At 46.3% G+C, this 18,288-nt stretch overlaps 1 protein-coding gene across 1 annotated transcript in view; it reads left to right on the top strand.

Annotated features, from left to right (window-relative positions):
* Window positions 1-18,288, top strand: part of LOC127007292 (uncharacterized) — a 38,633-nt gene that overhangs the window by 5,137 nt on the left and 15,208 nt on the right. The window contains exon 2 of the mRNA XM_050878070.1: window positions 5,819-5,951. Within this exon, the coding sequence (XP_050734027.1) occupies window positions 5,819-5,951 (133 nt within the window). The remainder of the gene's footprint in view (window positions 1-5,818; window positions 5,952-18,288) is intronic.

The following is an 18,288-nucleotide window of genomic DNA, read 5'->3' as shown; positions in this document are numbered from 1 at the left end:
TTCATGGTTCTTAGGTCATAGGTTCATGGTTCTTAGGTTCATGGTTCTTAGGTCATAGGTTCATGGTTCTTAGGTTCTTGGTTCTTAGGTTCTTGGTTCTTAGGTTTTTGGGTTCATGGTTCTTAGGTTCATGGTTCTTAGGTTCTTGTGTTTGAGGGAGTGAGAAGAGGGAGTGGTTTAGCATCTTCTTGTGCTTGCTGTTCTTGTTGTTCTTCTTGTTCTTCTTCCTCATCATCATAGTCTTATTCTTCCTCCTCTTCATAACTCTCAATCCTCCCTTGTGTTCATTGTTCTTGTGTTTGAGAGGGCGAGAGGAGCGGGTGATTCAGCTTCTTCTTGTGCTTGTTCTTCTTGTTCTTCTTCCTCATCATCATAGTCTTATTCTTCCTCCTCTTCATAACTCTCATTCCTCCCTTGTGTTCATTGTTCTTGTGTTTGAGAGGGCGAGAGGAGCGGGTGATTCAGCTTCTTCTTGTGCTTGTTGTTCTTCTTGTTCTTCTTCCTTATCACCATAGTCATATTCTTCCTCCTCTTCATGGTTCTTAGGTTCCTCGTTCTTGTGTTCATTGTTCTTGTGTTTGAGAGGGAGAAGAGAGGAGTGGTGATTCAGCTTCTTCTTGTGCTTGTTGTTCTTCTTGTTCTTCTTCCTTATCACCATAGTCATATTCTTCCTCCTCTTCATAACTCTCAATCCTCCCTTGTGTTCATTGTTCTTGTGTTTGAGAGGGCGAGAGGAGCGGGTGATTCAGCTTCTTCTTGTTCTTGTTGTTCTTCTTGTTCTTCTTCCTTATCACCATGGTCATATTCTTCCTCCTCTTCATAACTCTCAATCCTCCCTTGCGTTCATTGTTCTTGTGCTTGAGAGGGCGAGAGGAGCGGGTGATTCAGCTTTTTACGCCCTTCACAAATATATATAAGCAGTCTCGGTTCGCTAGTTGGGTCGCGGCGTGTGTCCGGTAAAGGCCCATTCCTTCGGTTATAATTATGAAAGTTTCTGCATGTAATGGTCTCAGTGTGCCAACTATGAGGGTGTTCTGTTCTGCTCTCTCTCTCTCTCTCTCTCTCTCTCTCTCTCTCTCTCTCTCTCTCTCTCTCTCTCTCTCTCTCTCTCTCTCTCTCTCTCTCTCTCTCTCTCTCTCTCTCTCTCTCTCTCTCTCTCTCTCTCTCTCTCTCTCTCTCTCTCTCTCTCTTGTGTCTGTTTATCTGTCTGTCTTTTCTGTTAATGTAGTATGTCTGTTTTTTACCTTCTATGTCTTTGTCTGTCTGTCTGTCTGTCTGTTTGTCTGTCTATCTCTGTCTCAATCATTATTTTTTTATCTATCCCTGTGTCTGTCTGTCTGTTTCTATCTCTCTTTATGTCTCTCTCTCTCTCTCTCTCTCTCTCTCTCTCTCTCTCTCTCTCTCTCTCTCTCTCTCTCTCTCTCTCTCTCTCTCTCTCTCTCTCTCTCTCTCTCTCTCTCTCTCTCTCTCTCTCTCTCTCTCTCTCTCTCTCTCTGTGGTGGGTGACAAATCTTTCCACTCCCCACCTTTCCCTCCTCGTCCACTCCGGTGCTCGCGGTAAAGATTTGTGGCAGCGGCGGGCCAGGTAGGGCCAGGTAGCCTCGTTATCAGTCAGCCTCGTACTGTTACCTGCCCGTCCGAGGTTTGTATGTTTCTCGCCCTTCCCCTTCCCCTTCTGGTTCTACTTCGTCTTCTTCTTTCCCTTCCTGCTTCTTCTTCTGCTGTTACTTCGGTCTGGTTGGTGTTCTGGTTGTTCTCGTTGTTCATGTTGTTATTTTTGTTCCTGTTCTTGTTCTTTATGTTCCTCTTGTTCTTCGTGTTCTCGTTGTTCTTGTTATTTTTGTTCCTGTTCTTGTTCTTTATGTTCCTCTTGTTCCTCGTGTTCTTGCTGTTCTCGTTGTTCTTGTTGTTATTTTTGCTCCTGTTCTTGTTCTTTATGTTCCTCTTGTTCTTCGTGTTCTGGTTGTTCTGGTTGTTCATGTTGTTATTTTTGTTCCTGTTCTTATTCTTTATGTTCTTCTTCTTGTTCTTGTTCTTATTTCTCCTTCTCAGCTTCTTCGTCTTTCTCTCTTCCTTAACTTTTGCTCTTTCATTTATCTTCCTGTTTATTTGTTGCTCCCTCCTCTTCTTTCTCCTCCTCCTCCTCCTCCTCTTCCTCCTCCTCCTCCATCTCCTCATTCTCTCCGTCTTTCTTGCTTTTAAAACATTTCCTTCTTGTTCCTCCTTTTGGTATTTTTTTCTCTTCTCCTCCTCTTCCTTCTTCCCCTTCTCCTCCTTCTCCTCTTCCTCCTCCCCCATCCACTCTTTCTCTTTCTCTCAGTATTTCTTGCTTTAATACATTTCCTTCTTGTTCCTCCTTTTGGTATTTTTTTCCCTTCTCCTCCTCTTCCTTCTTCTTCTCCTCGTCCTCTTCCTCGTCCTCCTAGTTTTTTTTCCTTTTCCTCCTCCTCTTGGCAAATATCTCTGTCTGCCTCTTCCTCCTCCTCCTCCTCCTCCTCCTCCTCCTCTTGTTGCCCCTCCCTTTCTACGTCTTCACTTTTGTGCCATTATTCAACTTGTCACCTCTCTCTCTCTCTCTCTCTCTCTCTCTCTCTCTCTCTCTCTCTCTCTCTCTCTCTCTCTCTCTCTCTCTCTCTCTCTCTCTCTCTCTCTCTCTCTCTCTCTCTCTCTCTCTCTCTCTCTCTCTCTCTCTCTCTCTCTCTCTCTCTCTCTCTCTCTCTCTCTCTCTCTCTCTCTCTCTCTCTCTCTCTCTCTCTCTCTCTCTCTCTCTCTCTCTCTCTCTCTCTCTCTCTCTCTCTCTCTCTCTTATCCGAGCCACTCTCAGACCCTTCCTCCCATCTTCTCCCTTCTCAATTCTTATCTCGCCTCCTTCAAGTCCCTCCCGTCTCTCTCTCTCTCTCTCTCTCTCTCTCTCTCTCTCTCTCTCTCTCTCTCTCTCTCTCTCTCTCTCTCTCTCTCTCTCTCTCTCTCTCATTTCCTTCTTCCATCCTTCCTTTCTTATCTTTTATCGCCTTCCTTTCTTTCCCTCCTTCCCTCTCTCCCTCCCTCATTCCCTTCTATTTTTTGTTCCCCCCCCCCCTCTCTCTCTCTCTCTCTCTCTCTCTCTCTCTCTCTCTCTCTCTCTCTCTCTCTCTCTCTCTCTCTCTCTCTCTCTCTCTCTCTCTCTCTCTCTCTCTCTCTCTCTCTCTCTCTCTCTCTCTCTCTCTCTCTCTCTCTCTCTCTCTCTCTCTCTCTCTCTCTCTCTCTCTCTCTCTCTCTCTCTCTCTCTCTCTCTCTCTCTCACATTACCTCCAGCCTTTAACTTCCTCCCCACAACTTTCCCTCCTTCCCTTACACTAGACACACACACACACACACACATACACACACACACACACGTTCACAGGGCGGGGCAAGGGTCATGGTGTGTGAAGTGTGTGTGTGTGTGTGTGTGTGTGTGTGTCTGTAGCTGACCACTTTCTCTTCCCCTATGCTTCACCTCTCCTAACACACACACACACACACACACACACACACACACACGATCATGCAAACTATACCCCGCCCCATCTCTCTCTCTCTCTCTCTCTCTCTCTCTCTCTCTCTCTCTCTCTCTCTCTCTCTCTCTCTCTCTCTCTCTCTCTCTCTCTCTCTCATCTATCCTTTCTTTCTTCCTTCTTTCCCTTCTTCACTCCTTCATTTCTCTTGTTTGCCATTAATTCTTTTTCCTCTCATTCCTCTTTTCTTTCTCTCCTCCTTTTCTTCCTTCCCTCTTCCTCTCTTTCGTTTCCCTCACCTTCGTTCATTCCTTCCTAACTTCCTTCCTTTCTTCGTCTCCTCACTTCTTCTCTCACCTTCCTTCCTTATCTCCTTCCTTCCTCCTCTCTCTCCTTCCTTCCTTCCTTCTTTCCTTCCTCTCCTTCCTTCCTTTCTTCCTTCCTCTCTCTCCTCACTGTTCCTGACCTTCCTTACTTCTTGATTCCTCTCCCTCATCTTCCTTCCTTGTCCTTCTTTCCTCTTCTCTCTCTTCCCTTCCTTCCTTCCTTCCTTTCTCTCCACTTTCCCTGACCTTCTTTACTTCTTGCTTCCTCTCCCTCACCTTCCTTCCTTATCTTCTTCCTTCCTCTTCTCTCTCTTTCCTTCCTTCCTTCCTTCCTTCCTTCCTTCCTTCCTCTCTCTCCTCACTTTCCCTGACCTTCCTTACTTCTTGCTTCCTTTTCATCTCCTTCCTTCCTTGCCTTCTTCCTCTCCTCTCTCTTCCCCTTCTTCCGTTCTTCTCTTCTTCCTCTCCTCCCTCCCTTTCCCTTCTTCCTTCTTCCTCTTCTTCGTTTCTATCACCTTCCTTCCTTTTCCTCTCCTTCCTTCCTTCCTTCGTTCCTTCCTCTCCTCCTTCCTTCCTTCCTTTCTTCCTTCCTCCTTTCCTCCTTCCTCTTCTTCTTCCTCTCCTTCCGTCATTCCTTCCTTCCTTCCTTCCTTCCTTCCTCTCCTCCTTCCTTCCTTCCTTTCTTCTTTCCTCCCTTTCCCTCCTTCCCTCTTCCTTCCTTACTTTTCTTCTCCTTCCTCTCCTCCTTCCTTCCTTCCTTTCTTCCTTCCTCCCTTTCCCTCCTTCCCTCTACCTTCCTTACTTTTCCTCTCCTTCCTTCCTTCCTCTCCTTCCTTCCATCTTCCTCTCCTCTCTCTTCCCCTTCTTCCTTCCTCCTCTTCTTCCTCCCCTCCCTCCCTCCCCTCCTTGGCGCCGTTCCTTTGCCAGCGTCTCGTTGGGCCGCCTCACCTCAGCAGCCACCCACCTCGTTACCCTAACTCACCCTCCCCCACCCCCCCCGCCCCTCTTCCCTCCCTTGTTAGCCTGCCTCCCTTCCCTTCCTTTCCCTTCACTTCACTTCACTTCCTTGCCCTTCACTTCTCTTCAGTTTCCTTTAGCTTGGTTCCCGTCCCTGTTTTTCCCCTAACTTCCCTTCAGCTCAGTTCCCTTCCCTTCCCTTCCCTTCCCTTCCCTTCCCCTAACTTCCCTTCAGCTCAGTTCCCTTCCCTTCTCTTCCCTTCCCTTTCCTTCAGCTCAGTTCCCTTTCCTTCCCTTCAGGTTAGTTCCCTTTCCTTTCCTTTCCCTCACTTCCCCTCCTTTCCTTTTCCATTCCCTGCCTCTCTGTTCCCTTCCCTTCCCTTCCCTTCCCTTCCCTTCTCTTCAAGTCAGTTCCCTTTCCTTCCCTTCCTTTCCCTTTCCTTTCCTTTCCTTTCCTTCTCTTCCCTTCCCTTTTTTGTCCTTCCCTTCCCTTCCCTTCCCTTTCCCTTCCCCTCGCTTCCCTTCATTTTCCATCCCCTGCCTCCCAGCTTGCTTCCCTTCTCTGCGTGTTCTCCCTCCCAGCTGTTTACCCATTAAGCTACTAACTAACGGGGAGCATATGACCGGGGGCGCGTCGCTACACTCACTCACCCCTTCCCCTCCCGACGGTCCCCTAAATTAAGCTCCTATGCAACTACCCTATCTATCCTATGTTCCTCCCTGGCAGAATCTATTGACTTGCCCGAACCATGAGTTGCGTGGGTGTCCCCTTCTTCCCATCTGCTTTACCTTCCCCCAGCGTTACCAAATTATCGTACTCAGCAACTCAGCACATCGTATTATCAGGTTTCTGACTCACAGCTATCGCAAACAGACACCAATAAATAATGATTTTAACGATAACTTTAACTGGAATCTCGTTATCTGTGTGGGTTGGAGAGTCTCGGGCCCTGGAACTGATAATTGCGATGTTCTGAGTACGATAATTTGACAACGTTGCCTTCCCCGCACCCGCCTTCCTTCCTGACACACTTGACTCACATACCTTTCCTCCCTCAGGTGATCTACGCGCTGCGGGGTTGGATCGCCTTCGTGGCCTTCATCGACATGGGGATGGCCGTGCAGTGCTTTCTCGACGCCGACTCCTTCCTCGGCTCACAGCTTTACACGGCCGGGGACATAGCCGAGCATGGTGAGTGGGCCGAAGTGTGGAATTGAAAAGAAGGACGTCTGGGAGGGTAAGAGAGGGGTGAGAGGGGATGAAAGGGTGTGTTTGAGTGGGCTAAAGTGTGGGGATGAAAAGGGGTGCAAGAGAAAGTGTGAGAGGGGATGAAAGGATATGTTTGAATGATGGCAAGAGAGGAGTGTCTTGAATTGAGAGAGGGGACTTGGGGAGATGTGTAAGAGGTGTGTAAGAGCTTGTAGGGGGATGTGAGAGGGAGGTGCAGCGACATGTGTTGTGTGAGTGTGCCGAGAGGGAATGTGTGAGAAGGGGAGCGTAAATGCGGTGAGAGGGGGTGTAAGAGGGATGAGAGGGATGTGTAACGATGTATGTGATGTCTTGAGTTGTTCAGATGAGAGGAAAGTGAGAGGGAAGGGAAGGAAAGGAAGGGAAAAAAGGAAAGTGAAGGGAAGGGAAAATAAGGGAAGAGAAGAGAAAGGAATGGAAGGGGAGGGAAGGAAAGAGAGGGAACGGAAAAGAAAGGGAGGTGGAGACTGTGGAATGGGATGAAGTGAAGGGAAGGGAAGGGGTGTGTACGACGGGGTAAGGTGAGATGAGAGGGAAAGTATCGCTGTGAGTGGTGTCTGAGTGGGCCCGAGGGAGGGAGGGAGGTGGATGTGTCTGAGGGGATGTCTGGATTGGAGGGGCGTGCGAAAGGAGGTCAGGAAGGGATACCAGTGAGTGAGGTGATTTTCGAGGTCTTAAGAGGATAGAGAAAAATGGTGCCAGGTCTTCAGGGGATGCGGGGGATGTTGAAGAAGCTAGAGAAGAGAAAAACAGGGATTTGCGAAGGAGAATAATGATAATAAAAACGGAGAAAAAAAGAGAAGGGTGGTTTTTAAGGAGTTTTAGAAGAGGGGAAAATGTTTATATGAGGTTTTGAAAATAGAATAGGTAAGGTTAGGAAAGCATAGAGAGACAAATAACATATAAACGAAGCATATAAACAGCACGAGAAATGATGATGATGATGATAATGATGACTTGAGAGAGAGAGAGCACATACCTTTCCACCCAAATTAGGTTGTCCGTCAGGTGTGTTTGCGAACGTGACACACACACACACACACACACACACACACACACACACACACACACAGATACAGAGAGAGAGAGAGAGAGAGAGAGAGTTCCTTGCCCTTTCCAGTGAGTTTTATTAATGACCGTCTTCCTTTCCCTCTCATTTGGCTCCGACGTTAAAACCTCCCTTTTTCTTCCTTCCTTCCTTCCTTCCTTTCCTCCCCCTTCCTCCTTCCTTCCTTCCTTCCCTTATTCCTTTGCTTCATTTCAATACTTCCTTCCTTCCTTCCTTCCTTTCCTCAACTTTCCTTCCTTCCTCCTTCCTTCCTTCCTTCCTTCCTTCCTTCCTTCCTTCTTTCCTTCCTTTCCTCATTCATTTGCCTATACTTTACTTTTTCCTCAACTTTCCTTCCTTCCTTCCTTCCTTCCTTCCTTCCTTCTTTCCTATCTTCCTTCCTTCCTTCCTTCCTTCCTTCCTTCCTTCCTTCCTATTTTCCTTCCTTCCTTCCTTCCTTTCTTTCTTTTCTCTTCCTGTCTCAATCTAGCTATCCTTCCATCTCTTTACCTGGCTGTCTATCTATCAATCCGTCTATCTATCTCTATCTATCTGTTTATATATTTATCTATCAATACATCTATCTATCAATCTGTCTATCTATATATCTCTATATCTGTGTCGACATAACGAAGGAAAGGAAGAAAAGAATAATAGGGAAGAAGAAGAGAGAAGAAGGAAGGGAAGGTAGAAATAAGGAAAGAAAGAAAGAGAAAGAAGAAAGAAAGAGAGAAAGAAAGAGAGAAAGAAAGAGAGAAAGAAAGAGAGAAAGAGAGAGAGAAAGAAAGAAAGGAAGAAAAAGGAAGAAAATTTGAGGGTAGGCAGGGCAACAAAAGGTCTCTTGAAGGGAATGATTCATTATTTTTCTCATTTAATGAATTCTCTTTGTCGTCGTAAATTATGATGACTGATAAGACGGCTGGCAAAGAGGATGATGATGATGATGACGATGATAATGATGATAGTAGTAATGATAATAATGATAACGCTACGACTACTACTACTACTACTACTACTACTACTACTACTACTGCTACTACTACTACTACTTCTGTTGCTGCTACAATAATAATGATAATAGTAGTAGTAGTAGTAGTAGTAGTAGTAGTAGTAGTAGTAATGATAATAATAATAATAATAATAATAATAATAATAATAATAATAATAATAATAATAATAATAATAATAAAGATAATAATAATAGTAAAAGTAATGACAACAACAACAACAACAACAACAACAAATTCAGTGATTATAATGAACGCTGCTAATTAGGTTTCCCCCTTTTCATTTTTTCTGTATTTTTTTTTTTTTTTGTTATTTCCTTCCTCTCGCTCGTGTCTTTAAGAGTTATATGTTTTTTTTTGTTATCCACTCAGTCGAAATGTGTGTGTCTGTCTGTGTCTGTGTCTGTCTGTCTGTCTGTCTGTCTGTCTGCCTGTCTGTCTGTTTATCTGTCTGTCTGTCTGTCTGTGTCTGTGTCTGTCTGTCTGTCTCTCTCTCTCTCTCTCTCTCTCTCTCTCTCTCTCTCTCTCTCTCTCTCTCTCTCTCTCTGCTATTGGGAATCACGGGAATGAGACGCCATTTGTTTCTCTAACGGGATGTGTCTCCCCTATACACACACACACACACACACACACACACACACACACACACACACACACACACACACACACACACACACACACACGGAGGTTGATGATGCACAGTTGCACACTTTTGGAGGAGTTTTCGCGTGAATCTTTTTATGGCTGAAGAAGGGAGGGAGGGAGAGATGAAGAGAGGGAGGGAGAGAGAAAGGAAGGAAGGAAGGAAGCAGGGAGAGAGGGAGGAAGGATTATCTTACACTCAAACTCTTGTAAACAGGACTCAGTAAAGTGGATGGGATTAATTCACTTACGAGCTTATCAGTAATGTGCTAATGTTTTTTTCGGGTACCTGTTGTCGTGTGTTAAGTGTTGCCAGGGGAATGTTAAGTTGAAATAGCTCTTAATATTACCTCACATGCAAACTTCTTTAAACCGGGCTCAGTAAAGTGGATGGGATGAATTCACTTACGAGTTTATTAGTAATGTGTTAATGTTTTTTCGGGTACCTGTTGTCGTGTGTTAAGTGTTGTCAGGGAAATGTTAAGTTGAAATAGCTCTTAATATTACCTCACATGCAAACTTCTTTAAACCGGGCTCAGTAAAGTGGATGGGATTAATTCACTTACGAGTTTATCAGTAATGTGCTAATGTTTTTTCGGGTACCTGTTGTCGTGTGTTAAGTGTTGTCAGGGGAATGTTAAGTTGAAATAGCTCTTAATATTACCTCTTTCATGTCATACCTCCTCCTCTTTTTTATTTTCTTTATCTTATTCAGCCCTCCTCCTCCTCTTCTTCCTCCTCTTCTCTTCCTCCTCCTTCTCATCCTTTCCTCGTTCGCTCTTCTCCCTCTTCCTCCTTCCCTCCTGTTCCCCTCTCCTTCTATTCCTTTCCTCCTTCTCCTTCCCCTCCTCCTCCTCTCATTCCTCCTTTTCTCTTCCTCCTCCTTCTCATCCTTTCCTCGTTCTCTCTTCTCCCTCTTCCTCCTTCTCCTTCTCCTCCTCCTCCTCCTCCTCCTTTCTCGTTCTTTCCTCCTTCTCTTCCTTCTTTCCTTCCTCCTCCTTCCTTCCCATTCCTCGTTAACATCTGCTCTCTCTCTCTCTCTCTCTCTCTCTCTCTCTCTCTCTCTCTCTCTCTCTCTCTCTCTCTCTCTCTCTCTCTCTCTCTCTCTCTCTCTCTCTCTCTCTCTCTCTCCTTCCCTCCTCTGTCTCCTCCTCATATCTTCCCTCCTCTTCCTCGTTCCTTTCCCTCCTCTTCCTCCTTTCCTCCTCTTTTCCCTCCCTTCCTTTACACGCAAGATAAGACGTATATCCAATCTTTAGGCGTGGTAATGTCTGCATGGGTAGGAAACGGAGGGGAAAGGGGAGGAGGTGGAGGAGAGAGGTAAAGAGAAAGAGGGAATAGGGAAGAATACAAGACAAGGTAGGGAAGGAGGAGGTAGGAAGTGGGGGAAGAGGAGAGAGAAAGAAGTAAGGAAGTAAAAGGGGAAGAAGGAAAGGAGAAAGAGAAGAGAAAGGGAGTAGAAAAGGGAAGCAGAGGAGAGAGAAAGAAGTAAGAGAGAAAAAGGAAGAAGGGAGGGATAGAAAAAGGAGAAAGGGGGAAGGAGGAAGATGAGAGGAGAGAGATTTAAGAGCAGAAGAAAAAGAGAAGAAGGGAGAGATGGAGAGAGGAGGAGAAAGGGAGATAGGAAAGAAGGGAGAGAAAAGAGAGAGAAACAGAAGTAAAAAAGAAGGGAGGGATGGAGAGAGGAGAAATGAGGGATAGGAATGAAGGGAGAAGAGAGATTTAAGAGCAGAAGAAAAAGAGAAGAAGGGAGAGATGGAGAGAGGAGGAGAAAGGGAGATAGGAAAGAGGGGAGAGGAAAGAGAGAGAAACAAATGAAAAAGAGAAGAAGGGAGGGATGGAGAGAGGAGAAAAAAAAAGGATAGGAAAGGAGGGAGAAGAGATTTAAAAGCAGAAGGAAGAGGAAAGGAAGGGAGGAATGGAGAGGAGGAGGAGGAGAAGAGAGAGATAAAGGAAGGAAAGGGGAGAGAGAAGAAGGATGGAGGGAGAAGGCAGGGTAGAGGGGAGAGGCGCAATAGGTATGGGTAGGTAGGGGAAGGGGAGGGAAGGGGAGGAGGAGAGGGGGGTAGGGGGGTAGGCCTATTGTTCAGCAGTCATAACTCTTGATTCTTCCTCCGGCATCTTTCCTCCTCTTGTCTCTGGCGGTTTCTTCTTCCTCCTCCTCCTCCTCCTCCTTCTATGTCTCTCCACTTAACCACAGACCTCTTTCTTGTCTCTCCTTCCACCTCCCTCCCATCACCCACTCCTCCTCCTCTTCCTCCTCCTCCTCCTCTCTTCCAATCCTCTCTCTCGTCTTTTCTTCATCCCTCTCCACCCTATCATCCTTTCCTGCCCCTCTCCTCCTCCACCTCCTCCTTCTCCTTCTCCTCCTCCTCCTCCTTTTTCACTCTCATGTATTACGTTTATTTCTTCCTTTGAATCAGAGTGAAGTTTTGTTGCCTCGTGTGTGTGTGTGTGTGTGTGTGTGTGTGTGTGTGTGTGTGTGTGTGTGTGTGTGTGCCCCTGGATACGCACACATACATAACTACGTATACATTCGACCGTTTTTCTACGTTAACACCATAGAAGAAGAAGAAGAAAAAAAAGAAGAAGAAAATAACTACCGGTGCATTCAAAGGTCTAAACATTCTGAGACAAGCGACGATGCATTCTGAGACGTTCGAGGAGATCCAGGGCGGGGGGTGGGGGGGGGAGGATGGTGGGGGAGGGGCGGGGGCAAGGGACGTCAAAAAATAAAATAAAAAAGAGAGGAAGAAATTGAAAGTGAGGACAAGACAGCAAGAAACCAAAGAGGAAAGGAAGAAGCGAGTGTGAGAGGGAGACAAACGTGATAAAGGAAGGGACAGAGGAAGAAAGAAAAACAACAACTATACGTATATATTTTCAATGAGGAGGAGGAGGAGGAGGAGGAAGAGGAAGAGGAAGAGGAGGAGGAGGAGTCGTGGGTAAGGGGTAATCAATATATAAAAAGAACAAAAGATTAATAAAATGGAAGAGAGAGAGAGAGAGAGAGAGGAAAAAAAGAGTGGAGGGATTAAGGAAGAGAAGGAGGGAAAACATGGAGAGACAAATGGAGAGAAGGAGGAAGAGGAAATAGAGGAGGAAGAGATACTGGTTATATAGGAGGAGAGGAAGGAGGAAGGGAGGGTTAGATAGGAGAGACGGAGGAAGAGGAGAGGTGAACGAGGAAGAGGAGGGAAGAGTGAAGTAAGAGGAGGAGGAGGAGGAAAAGGAGGAAGGGGGAAACAAGGAAAGAGAGAGAAGAAAGGAAGAGAAAGAGTCAAGAGAAGAAGAGGAGGAGGAGGAGGAGGAGGAGGAGAAGGGGTGAATAAGGAAGAGGAGGTATAAGGAGGGAGGAAGAAGATAAAGAGGAGAGATATGGAGGGAGGGAAGGACAGAAGGAAGATATGGACGGAAGTGAATGAGAAGGAGGAGAAAAGAAGGAGGGAAGAAGAAGGGAATGAATGAAGGGAGAAGAGAAGGAAATACAGCAAGATATGGAGAAAGGAAGGAAGGGAGGGAGGGAGATGAACGAAAAAGGGAGAGAAGGAGGGATAAAGGGAGAGGAAGGGAGGGAATACAGCAAGATATGGAGAAAGGAAGGAAGGAAGAGAAGGGAGGGAGATGAACGAAAAAGGGAGAGAAGGAGGGATATAGGGAGAGGAAGGGAGGGAATACAGCAAGATAAGAAAGAAAGGGAGGAAGGGAGGAAAGGGAGGGAGGGAGATGAACGAAAAAGGGAGAGAAGGAGGGATAAAGGGAGAGGAAGGGAGGGAATACAGCAAGATATGAAGAAAGAAAGGGAGGAAGGAAGGGGAGGGAGGGAGATGAACGAAAAAGGGAGAGAAGGAGGGATAAAGGGAGAGGAAGGGAGGGAATACAGCAAGATATGAAGAAAGAAAGGGAGGAAGGAAGGGAAGGGAGGGAGGGAGATGAACGAAAAAGGGAGAGAAGGAGGGATAAAGGGAGAGGAAGGGAGGGAATACAGCAAGATATGGAGAAAGAAAGGGAGGAAGGGAGGAAAGGGAGGGAGGGAGATGAACGAAAAAGGGAGAGAAGGAGGGATAAAGGGAGAGGAAGGGAGGGAATACAGCAAGATATGAAGAAAGAAAGGGAGGAAGGAAGGGAAGGGAGGGAGGGAGATGAACGAAAAAAGAGGGAGAGAAAGAGAGATTAAGGGAGAAGAAGGAAGGAAAAAAAGGATGAGAGAGAAAGGAAAGGGAGAGGAAAGTAAGAGAAGAAATGAGATAATTCAATTTATTTTATCTTATTTTTTCTTCTTCTTATGTTTAGCTTATCGCACCGGCAGGCTCTCCTGGGGGGGGGGGGGATGCTAGTCGGCCCCACTCTGTTATTGCGCAGGCGGGTGTCATTTATAGTGGCGCCACCTTGCTTGAATGAGGACGAGAAGGGGAGAAGAGGGAGGGAGAGAGAGGTGAGGGCTATGGAGGGAAGGAGATGGAGAAGAAACATATATAGGAGAATGGAGGAAGAAAGGAGGAGGAGGAGGAGGAGGAGGAAGGGTTATGGAAGGGGATGTGACGGAGGCAGAGGAGGAGGAGGAGGAAGGGTTCTGGAAGGAGGGAGGGAGGGGATGAAGGGAGAGAAGGGAAGGAAGAAGGGAGGTAAGGAGGTAGGAAGAGAAGGAGGAGGAGGAGGGGGTGAGATGGAGGAAGAAGGGAGAGAAGAGAAGGAAGAAGGGAGATAAGGAAGTAGGAAGAGGAGGAGGAGGAGGAGGAGGTGAGATGGAGGAAGAAGGGAGAGAAGGGAAGGAAGAAGGGAGGTAAGGAGGTAGGAAGAGAAGGAGGAGGAGGAGGAGGTGAGATGGAGGAAGAAGGGAGAGAAGAGAAGGAAGAAGGGAGATAAGGAAGTAGGAAGAGGAGGAGGAGGAGGAGGAGGTGAGATGGAGGAAGAAGGGAGAGAAGGGAAGGAAGAAGGGAGATAAGGAAGTAGGAAGAGAAGGAGGAGGAGGAGGAGGAGGAGGTGAGATGGAGGAAGAAGGGAGAGAAGAGAAGGAAGAAGGGAGATAAGGAAGTAGGAAGAGAAGGAGGAGGAGGAGGAGGAGGTGAGATGGAGGAAGAAGGGAGAGAAGGGAAGGAAGAAGGGAGGTAAGGAAGAAACATGGAGAGCCTCTCTTGTCTCTCTCATCTCTCGACCTCTCCACCCTTCTGACCTCTCTCTCTCTCTCTCTCTCTCTCTCTCTCTCTCCATATTCTGCTGTATTTTCTCCTCTTTTTCATTAATTCACTCCCTTCTTCCTCCTCTTCCTCATTCTCCTTCCTCCCAATCTTCCTCCTTTCCCCTTCTTCCTTCCTTCCTCCATATCCTGCTCTATTTTCTCACGTATTTTCTCCTCCCCATTCAATCCCCTTTTTTTCCCCTCATTCCCGCCTCCTCACTCACCTCAGTATATATTTTTCTCCTCTGCCAACCTTCCCTCATATCACCTCTCTGCATTTCCTCCTCTTTTTCCACTCCCTCCTTCCTTCCCTCCCTTCCATCTTCCCTCCTCTTCCTCATTCACTCCGTCCATATCTCTCCCCTTCTCGCTCCCTTCCTCCCAGCTTCCAATAAGGGTTTTAAGGAGCCATACATTGTGGTAGTGGTGTACGCTTCCCCGCGCCGCTCGATCAAGTCTCCTTAAAGCCTCAGACTCTTTTATGGAGGATTGAAGAGTCTTGTTAGTATAGAGACGGTGAGGAGCGGGGTAGGTGGGTCCCTTTACCTTGGGTGGGTCAGTCTGTCATCCAGGTCGTCAGTCAATCAGTTAGTAAGTCAGTTAGTTTGCCAGCTGTTCAGTCAGTCAGTTAATCAGTCAGTCAGTCAGTCAGCCATCCATTCAGTCAGTTGTTCAGTCAGTCAGCCATCTACTCAGTTAGGCAGTAGTTCAGTTAGTAGCTCATCCAGTTTGTCAGTCAGCCAGCCAGTCAGTCAGTCAGCCATACAGTTAGTTAATCAATCAGTGAATCAGCCATTTGTTCAATCACCCAGTAAGTCAATTATTCGATTAATGTGTAGCAAGAAATAACGAAATCACACACACACACACACACACACACACACACACACATACGGGTCGAGGGCTCCAAAAGGCAGGGAAGAATGAATATATACGAGCCGAGGACTATAACGTCACTCCGGGGAAGGGACGGAGAGGAAAAGGGAGGAGAATAAGACTGAACGTGTGACCAGGAAGAAAAAGGATCTCGACTCGCTTCCGCTGCTTCTTTGTTTTCCTTTTTCTTCGTCTTCATTTCTTTTATATTTTAATTTAATTTTCTTCCTTCTTCCGTCTATTTTTTTTCTACTACTTGTTCTTATTCCTCTACTACTACTACTACTACTCAAGGTTGTTTAGTGAGTGTAGATGAAGAGAGAGAGAGAGAGAGAGAGAGAGATAATACTTAAACTCTGATGTCCGGGAGAATCATGTCGTTTTACTGCGCTCTCTCTCTCTCTCTCTCTCTCTCTCTTACACACTCACAGAAATGATTCCAGAGAGAAGAAAAAAGAAAAAGCGACCACTCTCTTTCACCTTCCTCTTCAGTAAGACATATTGAACCGAATCGGAGCCTCAAAACGGCCACTATTATTATTTTTATTATTATTATTATTATTATTATTATTATTATTATTATTATTATTATGTGACGAAACTGGTAGAGAGGGAAGGGTGCAGATACGGACACGGTGAAGTTAATTTGCAAGACTTTCCTAAATACAAATTACTGAAAAACATGAAAGATATAGATAGATAATGAATGATAGAAATAGACAATAGATAATACACAATAGAAATAGATAGATAGAAGTTAATTTGCAAGACTTTCCTAGATACAAATTACTGAAAAAAATGAAAGATATAGATAGATAATGAATAACAGAAATAGATAATAGATAATACACAATAGAAATAAATAGATAGGAATATAATACAGTAATAATGATAATAATAGTAGTAATAATGGTAATGCTAATAACAATCGGATGCCTAATTTGTGGCCGCGTGTCTGTCCCGGAAGCAATGTAACGCGGAGAGACATGAAGGAAAACAAAAGTGGATCGTCGCTGCATTAAGGAATTAGGAAAGCCCGACAGACACTTTGGGAATTAAAAAATGTCATAGTAACGTGACTGCTGACATGGACGAATTATCTTCTATTTGGAACACACACACACACACACACACACACACACACACAGACCTCACATACACATACAGACACACCCACACAGACCTCCCCCTCACACACACACAGACACACGCACACAGACCCCCCCCTACACACACACACACACACACACACACACACACACACACACACACACATATTCAAAATCATCAAACAGGAATTAGTATGAAAACGGGTAATTTCGCATCGCCAATAGAAAACGCATAACCGCTAATGGTCAACTATTATAACAAGTATTACCGTAATTGATAACTAATATGGCATTGCTAATAACGGACAGCAAACAAGGGAGATATGAGGGAAATGTGTGACGGGAACTGAAAAACCGACCTCGGACACCGGATATCTGAAACCTCGTGGCTGAAAACAATTGATAGAGAAAAAATATGGATATGATTGAAAAGGAACATCGATAGAGGATAAACCGATAGCGAGAGAGAGAGAGAGAGAGAGAGAGAGAGAGAGAGATGAATAACACTACTATAAAGACGAAGAAAACACACAAATAAAAAGTGAAGAAAACAAACTCAAGGAAAGAGAAAGAAAGAAGAAAAAGACGAACTGATTGCGCAACTAAAGACGGGAAGAAAGAAAGAAGAAGAAGAAGAAATGGAAAAAAAAGAGGAAGAAGAAGAAGAAGAAGAAGAAGAAGAAGAAGAAGCAAAGACCACAAACGCACGCAAAAGGAAACAACAAATGGATCACCAATCACTCACGCAACAACAACAACAACAACAACAACTTTCTATTCTTTTGTTTTTGTGTTTATAAGAGCGGTGCTGAGCGGGCATTTTTTTCTTTCTCTTTATGCCCTTGACCTGTTTCCTCTGCTGTAAACAAAAAAAAAAAAATAATGTTAATACGCAAACGAGAAGCGAATCATACAAGTGGAAAGTGGAGGAATGTAACTTAGAGGTCATCCGGGTCCTTCCCTCCCCTGCCTCCTTCTCCCCTTCCCTTCTCTTCCCTTCCCTCCCCTCCTTCCCTCCCTCTCCTTCCCTTCCCTTCCCTTGCCTTTCCTTCCCTTCCCTTCCTTTCTCTTCTCTTCCCTTCCCTCCCCTGCCTCCTCATTCTCCCCTGCCTTCCCTACTCTCCCCTTCCCTCTCCTCCCACTCTTTTCCTCTGCCTCCCCTTCCCTTCTCTGCCTCCCATTCCATCCCCTTCCTCCTGCTTCTCCTTCTCTCCCCTTCCTCCCTGCCTCCCTTCCCTTCCTCCCTCCTTCCCTTCCCTCCCCTTCCTCCCTGCCACTGCTTCCCTCCCCTACCCTTCCCTTCCTCCCTCCCCTGCTTCCCCTTCCCTCTCCTCCCACTTCTTCATCCCCTGCTTCTCCTTCCTTCTCCTCCCTCCCCTTCCTCCCTGCCTCTTCTTCCCTCCCCTGCCTCCCCTTCCCGCCCCTACCCTTCCCTCCCTCCCTGCCCCTCCCTGCCCAGCCTTTGCGTGACTTGGACAGGTTGGACACGTGCCTCGCCTCCATGCAAACTTTGGACACAATTCACAACGGGAACAGCTGACAGGAAGGCCACGGCAGGCAGGCACTCTGGCAGGCACGCAACAGTTTGTCCGCCCTGCCGCCACCACCGCCGCCTCCACCACCAGCACCACCACCCCCTCCACCAACACCATCACTTCCACTATCAGCTTTCACGATCATCTCACCACCACCACCACCACCATCACTATTTAAACCACTTCCTCCGTTACCGTAACACTAATACCGCCTCCACCACCACCACCACCATCACCACCACCCCTTCCACCAACACCATCACCTCCACTACCACCATTTACGATCATCTCCACCACTTCCACCATCACCATAACACTATCACCGCCACCACCACCAACAATATCACCACTACTACCACTATCACTACCACTAACACCATCACCTCCACCACCACCACCACCACCACCATCATCACTTCTACCACCATCACTACCATTAACATCATCACCTCCACCACCACCACCACCACCAACATCATCACTTCTACCACCATCACTACCACTAACACCATCACCTCCACCACCACCACCACCACCAACATCATCACTTCTACCACCATCACTACCACTAACACCATCACCTCCACCACCACCACCACAACCACCATCACTTCTACCACCATCACTATCATTAACACCATCACCTCCACCACCACCACCACCACCACCTCCACTACCTCTGTTCTCTCCTCTACCACCACTTTTTTTTATTCTAACACCATCACCTCCACCACTACCACTACCACTAACATCCCACCTCCACTGAAACTACCACCTCCACCACTACCACCACCACCACCATCACCACCAAGAGTAACACAAAGGCAGATTACTTCATAGGTTCTTAGGCGTTCTTGTGACCCTGTTGGTTAAGTCGGCGCCAC

Source organism: Eriocheir sinensis, chromosome 35, assembly GCF_024679095.1.
Source record: "Eriocheir sinensis breed Jianghai 21 chromosome 35, ASM2467909v1, whole genome shotgun sequence".
Lineage (NCBI taxonomy): Eukaryota > Metazoa > Arthropoda > Malacostraca > Decapoda > Varunidae > Eriocheir > Eriocheir sinensis.
This window is presented reverse-complemented; position numbering and strand designations above follow the sequence as displayed.